Below are 9,492 nucleotides of genomic sequence, written 5' to 3' on the forward strand. Positions count from 1 at the left end.
ACAAATTCAATAAACAATTTCTTTATTAAAAAAACAGTTTGTTACAGAAAAGTGCAATTTCAAACACAATCTTAAATACTGAGTTTTGACGAAACTATTATTCAAAATAAACAAGAAATTTGATTTTTAATATGAGCCGTTATGGTTTCATGTTTACTGTAATGCTATGGATAGATTTATTTCAATTAGGAAAAAATACGATTTTCCTAAATGATAAATAAAAATTGACCAACCACAATTTCAACTCTTATGTATAAGAATCGCGTGCACTGTGATTAATTATAAATAATTGATCCATTTTCATTTTATGAGAAAAATGCTTGGAAAAGCAGAACTAAATGTACATCACAAATAAAACGTTCAGGTTTTCTTCATTGCATTTCAATTTAAAATGTAATGTTTTTTTTTGTTTCTAAAAGAATTTTTGTGTAAAAAACAAAATGTGTTGCAGAAAAATATTTTACTCAGTAAATGCGTTTTATTCTAAATTCATTAAAAGAAATATTTTGAAAAGATAAAAGAAAACAAAATTTTTGGGGAAAAATTCGAAATACTTTCTCACACTTTTAAAAGCCACATCCTGTTCTTAAATCTATTTTTGGCTCAAGCATGCATTTAATTAAAAGCAGGACATTTTTCCCTTTGCTCTCTGTGGGAAACGCTCGATCTATTTCATAAACCAATAGCATTTACGAAGATTTCCCTCTTTCCCTAAATTGAAACATTTTACGGAATTTACGTTGCAAGATTTTCCCTAACATATAACCAAGGAGCGCAACTTTTCATGGGCACTTTTCTCATGACTGCACTGGGTAATATATATATATATATATATATGGTATATATATATATATATATATATATATATATATATATATATATATATATATATATATATATATATATATATATATATATATATATATATATATATATTGATTGAGGGTATATATATATATATATATATATATATATTATAAGTTAACTTGCTAATAATTATGATACACTTCTTATAGAAGATACAAATGCAGATTTCTTTCTTATCTTGTAGATTAAAATGCAACGAATTTATCCTTTTTCTTGAAAAACAACATAATTTGAAACGGTGATTGCATGCTATTTAATTCAAAATTCTTAACTTTAAAATTACTTGCAATGTGAGTTGATACATTTAAAAAAAAAGAAGGTATTAATGCATAAAAAAGGACAAACATTTATGTAAAAAATAAAAAAAAAACATCCACGTTTCTTATGTACAATTACTTCACACAATAGAATAACTAAAATGTCCTTCATTGGCACAAATAAAATATTGCAGTAGAACAATTACAAGTCACTACTATATTGCAGACTAGAATTAGTGTAGCTTCTTTTATCTCTTCGGTCATTCTGTGAAGAAGAAAACAATATTAGAAAAGAAAATTCATTTCTGGAATAATCAAAAATGTATCATATTTTTCTACTGTGTTGGATCATTTATTTAAACATTTGTGTTACTCATCTTTCAAAATTAAAGTAGTCAAATTGAAACTTTTTCAATTTAGTTTGTGGGAATAACAACTTTAATGTAAGCCAATAATGTCAACCTTCATCTATGAAAAGGTATCCCCACGATAGAATCTAGTTAACATGTCTTATATATACTAGTGAATTGGAATTATATTTTTGTAGTGGTAGATATACACTTTCCTTTCCTTTCCTCCCAGACGCGGATACGTACATAGGTTAGTAAAACCCTTACCCGTATAATCCGCGTCTGGCAACTACTTCCAGCCAACCTCAATCAATTATTTAAAGTTTCAAAAGAAAGGAGGTTGCAATTTTGTTTACAAATATACAGAAATATTAATTTGTTTACAAATAGACAGAAATATTAATTATAGTTTAAACAATATATATATGACCTATAGAAAGTGACAATAAATGAATTTTGGAAAGTAAATTAATATAAAGGAAAAAAAAGGGTAATAAAAAATATATAATATATATATATATATATATTTAGTTCTTCATTAAAATTTTGATTTATAGGTGTTAAATAATAAAAGAAAGTAATTAAAATGTTATAATAATAAAAAAAAAGTTAAAAAGAAAATATATGTACAGTATTTACAATATATAGGTAGGCATTCCAAAATATATAATATTTTTTTTTTTTTTTTATATTTAAAATTTTAGAATATTATCATTATCAGAAAGAAAATTCATTACTAATAATAATTTGGTTTTAAGTGTATTGTTAGTTATGAATTGTTTTTGCCAAGTTGGTAGATTAGTGATATTCGATGCACGAGTATGCCATGAAGCTGTTTAGATGCATTCCGTAAGATAGTGTTCTGGAGTGCCCAGAAGGGCGCACGTGCAGTGATCATTATCTGAGATGTTTAGATATTTAAAATAAAATGGAAAAGGACCATGCCCAGTTAGAAACCAGATTTCTTGTTTGGATGGTATCGTCTTAAAATAATCTACTTTATTAATAATTTTATATAATCTTCTTCCCTTATCTGAATCGTTCCAATAATTTTGCCAAATTTGTGATACAGAGTTCTGAAGTTGATTCTTAAGATGTGAGATCGGGAAGGGATATGAGTAATTTTGTTGTTTAGTTGTCGATAATTTAGGTAGGGCATCTGCATTTTCATTACCTGTTCTGTCATCATGTGCTTTAATCCATGAGATAAATATATTTGTATTAAGGAGTAATTTTTGTACTTTAGCCGAGAGTGAATTTTTCGTGCTCGGGTTGATTATAGAGTATAATACTGCTTCAGAATCCGACCAGATTGTATATTTTTTATATGCCTTAAATGAAGTCTGTGATTTGATGAATCTAATGCATTCTAAAATAGCACGTTGTTCGGCTTGAAAGACTGAGTTGTTATTATTAATTGTGTAATGATTAGAATGATTTATGTTGAAGAATGCAAAACCAGTTCCAGTATTTGGTAGATATACACTACAGTACTCTCCCACCAGAATTATATCTGTGATAGAATTCGATGAATGGGATACCACTAGTGGATTCACTGCCGTTTTGTGGGAGGCCGGGAGAGCTGTGTATAAAGATCACCGTACTTTTGCAGATCGTGAGATCTGTATTAAGTTCACGGTGTTGCCTTTAGCAGTCGATTGAATACATGATCGAAACTGAGTAGCTACGGCCTCGAGGAGGTGGATAATGTCGCAGTCACATGTAGCAAGTCAACTGTTCAGTGTGGACCATCCATCGAAATAAGCGTGTTCAAATCGAAGTGGGAGTTTCTGTCAAGGTAGGCGTGTAAGTATCACGTCCGGGTCCCCCCATGTTGGTAGGGCAGATATCGACCCAGAAACCATCATTTTAAGTGATGTCTACGTATTCAGAACTCTAAACGATAGAGGGGTTTCAAAAGTTCCAATTTTATACCACTATTGGACAGCATTATAATAACTGTTGACATTGAATATATTTTTTTGTTTTGAAAAGGACTAATTTTTTTTTTTGAAAAAAAAAATATGTACTATGTGGCAAATGGACGGCATCCCATTACGAACTTTACTTGGATCTATTTTTTATTTTTTTTTGAAAAATGGAATCCATTTCTTTTCTTCACTTATTTTGATTCATTTTTTTAAATACTTATTTAGAGCTATGCCAAAAAAAAAAAGAAAAAAAACAGACTTTTTAGTCGCAAATAATGACTCACTTTAAAGTTTTGCTTGTTTTCTTTGAGCAATGCATCATTGTAGCTCACATTTAGTAAATCTCCACTTTCAACCATAGATGGATCCTAAAATATGTTTTAAAAGAAGATTTATTTATATATATATATATATATATATATATATATATATATATATATATAAATAAATCTGTATAAATAAAGCTGAATATTTATAGGTAACTTTTACAAATCTGTAACCCAATGCACTCTCGGTGACTATCCCCTAAAAAAAAGAATTTTCCACTCTATTTGTTTTATAATATGAATGATTTGCAGCTCTAATCAATCAGAAATTTGACCCGTTTTTATGAATTATTACCCATTGTCAAAATGGGTGCTTGTTTTGGATTGGATGGCGTCCACACACTTTTCAACTCTCTTCAAGAGTAAACAGTGCGCATGCGCTGCTGTTTTTCTTTTCACTAGCAGGCAGTTTTAATGCACTTACATCATAATAATTTAAAGTATTTTTACATTCTTTTTACTATTAACGCATAACGTACTGACTGGACGGTAGATTTCAATATAAATATGAATGCTGAAGAAGTGTTTTGTGAAACACGTACATAGGGCAGGACATCCATGGAGACAGCAACCCATTCTTTGAAATGGTGTGGCGGTGTCTATCCAGAAAGAAAAAGCATCTGACCCATGGGTCACCAGCATATATGGCAACGTTACTTTTAAAAAGTAACGAGTAAAAGTACAAGTATTTTTAAAAAAAGTAACGAGTAAAAAGTAAAAAGTTCGTATTTTAAAAAGTAACGAGTAAAAAGTACAAGTACTAAACAAAAAAAGTAACAATTTAAAAGTCCATTTCTAGGAAATCGAAAATTCAAAATAACCTAAAATTTTATTGAATAATATTCTTATGTTCTTTAATGTTTTTGCAAAACTGTTGTTATTTATTTAATTATTTTTATTTTTGAAAGTTATGGACATTAATTTATTTTTAAGTTCGGAAGAATATTATAACATAATTTTATAATATAATCGTATAATATAATTTTAAAATCAAATATAATTTTAATATCAAACTTTTTATGAATTTGCACGAAAAATAAATTTTATCTATTGATTTTAATTTTTAGTTCATTATTTTTATTCACCATTGATTTAAAATTGTTTTACTCTATAGAAACGCGTTTTAAAAGCACAAACATAAACAAAGGAAACACGGGGTTTCAGATAGCTTTGTGAAATTTGAGCTAGTAAAAAATAATTGAATGTGCAGTATAAGTTAAAACAGAACAGTCTACAGTTTTATTTGTAACAATGGCTAATGCTGAAGTCATGCGAGAAAATCATTTTCCGAACATTTCTGTCTAACGGAATAATTAAAATTTGTAAACGAATTTGTAAACAGCGGCTAAATTAATACCTTCGAGTTTTCAAGAGTTAAAATAGTAATTATAATAGTTTTCAATAGCACAAATAGTTCTGAAGTTCTTAGAGATTTGACTGGGCGTTGTTTGACAAGGCCGGGCATTAACATAATTCTAGTAAAAAATGTACTAGGTAAAAATGTATTTAGTAAAAAATGTATTAAAACAAAAATGTATTATTAAGGAGTTCAAAAAGAAAATTGAAAAACATAATAACAAAATCCAACATTTTTTATTTAAAATGTATTAAATAAATGCATAAAACTCGAAAATGAATGAAAATAACTTGCTAATTAATATTTTTTTTCCATTTTGCAAAATAATTGCATTTTGAAAGTGGTGTCACTGAGTCTGCTGCGAGAATTTCTCAGAACATGCTTAGCCACGCTAAATAAGCGCTCCACGGGAGCACTAGAAGGTGCTGCAGTATTATATTTCACATATAATACTGAAATTGGTGCTTCTTACAATTGGATATCGATTCAAAATTGATATGCTTCCCGTTTCGACATTTGAGCTCATGTATGCCATAAATTCTTCTGTCGCTGGTGATTGGCATGATGTTTTCAGCTTTAGAAAACTTAAAATCCCTGGGTTTTTTTCTGTTACGTTAATAGTTATATCAGGGTGTTCAGCTTGGACAATTCTTTCCAATTTTTTTGTAGCCTCCTCCCTAGCTTTTTCTTCCAACCAATTAAATTTGATGCAAGGTACCAGGCCAGCAGCAAACTTTTTTTAATTAATTTTATTTTTTAAACCTTACCGAGTTTTAGAAAAAAGTAACGATTTCATTCGACATTTCCGTTACAAATACTTGTACTTTTTCCCTAAAAAAGTAACGAAAGTACAAGTAAAAGTATTAAATTTAAAAAGTAACGAAGTACAAGTAAAAGTACGCACTTTTTACTTGTACCAGCGGTACAAGTAACGAAAGTAAAAGTACTGCCATATATGGTCACCAGTCATCGTAATAAGAAGATCACAACCTTTTTTTATCATATGATATGTTGCTCTACTTTATAACCATCGTTGAACAGCCAATCCTATTAATTTTTTTCACCCTGTACGAAAAGCGGGTGTTTAGCTGATTCTCGCAATACATCTAAAAACGATGGTAAATTCTGAATATCAGACTTTAAATGATACTATATGAATCTCCTATTATGATATGAAGTCGAATCGGAATGTACAACAAATAATAAGAAGATTGTAGTATTTAGTGCCATGAATGTGTAGTGCGGGTGATACATACGCTTTCTGGAGGGTAGTCATAAACCTATTATCACTGTACCTATATTAGGTGCCTAGAGTGACATAATAGATTCTTATCATCGCAGCACTTATAATGGCGAAAAAAGTAGTATTTAATACCGCATTATTTAATCAGGATTGGTTGGCGAGAATAAACGGCGATAAAGAAAATTTATATGAAGAAGCTGAAAGAATGGAGAAAGGATATATTATTCGTGTGTGCCGGGATCGAGTTCCAGCTGTGACTGGCTGATACGAGTTCTCCTCTCGGCTCACCCACACCAGACGTGAAATATCCTCAGTGATATTATGGATTAGAATACCCTTGTCATCGGATGAATCGTAGGAGCTTTTCGTGGTTTCCCTCTCCATATAACGCCATAGCGGTTTAGTTACATCAAAAATGTCCTCCACGAAGGCTTGCCCGTACCAATGCCAGAGCCAAGAGTTCCCTTGCCTTCTGGGTTGGGTACAAGTCTGAGGAGATGAACACTATATATTCGTAAACTCAGAATTGCCATGCTGTCTCTGACGGCAATAATACTTAATTAATTTTGTTAATGGGAACAAATTGAAACAGAAATCTGAGCCTCGTCATAAAAAACTAAATGAATGAAGAAGAAGTACTTATTAATATTGAGAAATCGTAAAAAATCACCTTTCTTATTATCGACGCAAATGATGTTTAATTAATTTTAGTAATAGATACCGCTACGTAAATGGGAGTTTTCAAGAGGTACTAAGCGAAATCACCTGCAATTGATGTTGTGTTTTGACTGATCTCAGGAAAACTGTTGTTTGTGGTAAATGTTTGAGTTGAGCATTGATTATTGAATATCTTCAATTTTGATGGGAGGAACAAAAGCTCTGCTTAATATGATAATACATAAAATTGTTTCAGCTTAATTGTTAGTGCAATAATACTCACATCACTGTATAATCTTCTGGACGAAATCGGAGTAGAACCAGGAATCAAGAAATCGGATCCATCTCTCAAATTCTTTGAAGAAACAGCTCTAAGGGTTGTATCATCAAAAGAACGTCCAGTTTCCGACCACACTCTGGGGAGGATTAAAAATCGTGTGTTATAAGTGCTTTTGAGAATTTTTAGAAATGCTACAATTTGATAATGTTTTATGAAACCCGATACATACAGTTCTCCGGTCAAATTATTAGACGCCCTATAAGATTCCATATAATATCTTAATTATCAGGAGATAATCTACAGCTACATTGTTTTTACTCGGCTGAAACCAATTTTTCACTTGTTTAAGCTCCTGTATCAATGGGTTGACATTGAAATGCAATATCTTAAAAATAAATACAAATAGGAAGTCTATAAAAAATCTCCTCAATAAAAACCCCATGACATGTACGCTTAAATAGATATAAAAGTATTGCCTATATACTCGTGCAAATCATATCTTCATTAAAACAAGTCTCATAAGATTTCAGGCGCGTAAAAAAAATAAAACTGTATTCTGCTAATTAAGATTTTACGTAGAATCTAATAAATTGGACAGTGATTTTCATTTCAGTTCATTTCACACATTTAAACAACAACTAGTATTCTAAAACGGATAAAAAAATATATGGATAAAACATGTTATAGTAACTGATAGAACATGTTAGAAAAACTATCAGTTGCTGCATTTTGTGATTGGTATTTCTGGAAGTTTCGAAGATATCGATCGAATGAGAAATGATACAATTTAGGATATCTAAAACAGAAAATTTTCAATAGCCGATTTTTGTTTTCGAAGTGTGAAAAAAAAGTATTAAGCGACTAACCGCAAAACACGAACAATGTAAAATATTTTGTATGAAAATTCTTTTTAGTTGGAAAAAAAAACTAATTTTACGTAAAATTAAAAGAAATTATCATTTTAGCTTTTCCTCGATGCTTTTATTTCATTATTTGCACCGTGTCATTAAGTCCATGTGAAGCAGATTTTTTTAATTGCCCTTTTGCTTCTTAAAAAAATTTCAAAATGTATCGTTAAACTCCCGTGAATTTCAGACCTTTTTTCAGTGATTTGATTTATTCGATTGTTTAGAGCAGCTATGATTTTAGAAAATGAGTAACCTTTGTCTGGTGATTGTTGAAGAGGGTGGCGGCATGCTGACTTCATTGAGAAAGTCACTGTGACTGCTTCGACCTCTGGATTGCCAAGGATCAGAATCGAATCTTAAATGTCCTAGAGAACTGTGACACAAGCTTCCTCTCTCGCTGAGGTAGTCATGTCCGCTTCCAACATTAGCCATTCTTGACCCTTGGCTACTTGTTACGGACATTCGTCGACGTCTGCCTTGTTCAGTGCTCCGAGTTGGCGGAGGTAATCTCGCCTCTCTCAGATCGTTTAACTGCAATAAAAATTATTAATAAAATTAAATATCATATTAAGAGAGTATTTGTATAGAGTTTTTGCTCGATTTATTTTATTGAGGTAGATTTTCTAAGAATTGGTTTTCAAAATCTCTGTTTCTTCACCCTGAACTCTTTTAGAATGTTTTAACGAGATTTTTTCATTTTGAATTTTTAAATTTGTAAAAAAGGAAGTACTTTTATAAGTAATGAAAGGAGAAAAAGAAGAAGACACTCTATAGATGAGCTGCAGAAAAACCTTAAAATAAATGATCATACCCTGGTGGATGGATCAGCAGATGATGATATGTGGGTGAGACTTCCTTGTCTTCTAGGGTAGAGGGTGGAGGATGTTAGAGATTCTCTCCGTCTTGAGGGGAGTGTTGTGAAAGTGGAACACACATCCATCAGATCTCTCCCAAATATCATCTGAAAACAATGAGATGCTTACAGCACACAGATTTAAAATTTCAATGAGGATTATTATTTCCAGTTTAATATTTTTTATCAACTGATTTAAACTCTTTGGACTTTAGTTACCATACAGTCCCTGTGGCCATACTATTAGACTCACTATAAGATTCTGTTTAAAATCTTTGTTATTAGGTGATACTCTACAGACTGTTTGCACTTGTTTGTGTTCGTGCTTTAATGGGTTAGTATGCAATGCGTTAAAAATAAATATAAATAGGAAGTATGTAAAAAATCTCCTGAATAAAAACCCGTTATATAAAAGTATTGCCTATACACTCGTGCAATACATGTCATTATTAGAACACTACAG

The 9,492-nt window shown here is 30.7% G+C and overlaps 1 protein-coding gene across 1 annotated transcript; it reads right to left on the minus strand.

Annotated features, from left to right (window-relative positions):
* Window positions 1–1,074: 1,074 nt before the first annotated feature.
* LOC139425042 (uncharacterized) lies at window positions 1,075–9,280 on the minus strand. The gene is made up of 5 exons (XM_087158378.1): window positions 8,988–9,280; window positions 8,430–8,707; window positions 7,272–7,404; window positions 3,690–3,773; window positions 1,075–1,389 (listed from the first exon to the last, which is right to left on the minus strand). Exons 1-5 carry the CDS (start codon window positions 9,135–9,137, stop codon window positions 1,327–1,329), a joined length of 708 nt encoding a protein of 235 aa, XP_087014504.1. The 5' UTR covers window positions 9,138–9,280; the 3' UTR covers window positions 1,075–1,326.
* Window positions 9,281–9,492: the final 212 nt, after the last annotated feature.

This window comes from Parasteatoda tepidariorum, chromosome 2 (assembly GCF_982258835.1).
Source record: "Parasteatoda tepidariorum strain Cologne lab strain chromosome 2, Ptep-v5.0, whole genome shotgun sequence".
Lineage (NCBI taxonomy): Eukaryota > Metazoa > Arthropoda > Arachnida > Araneae > Theridiidae > Parasteatoda > Parasteatoda tepidariorum.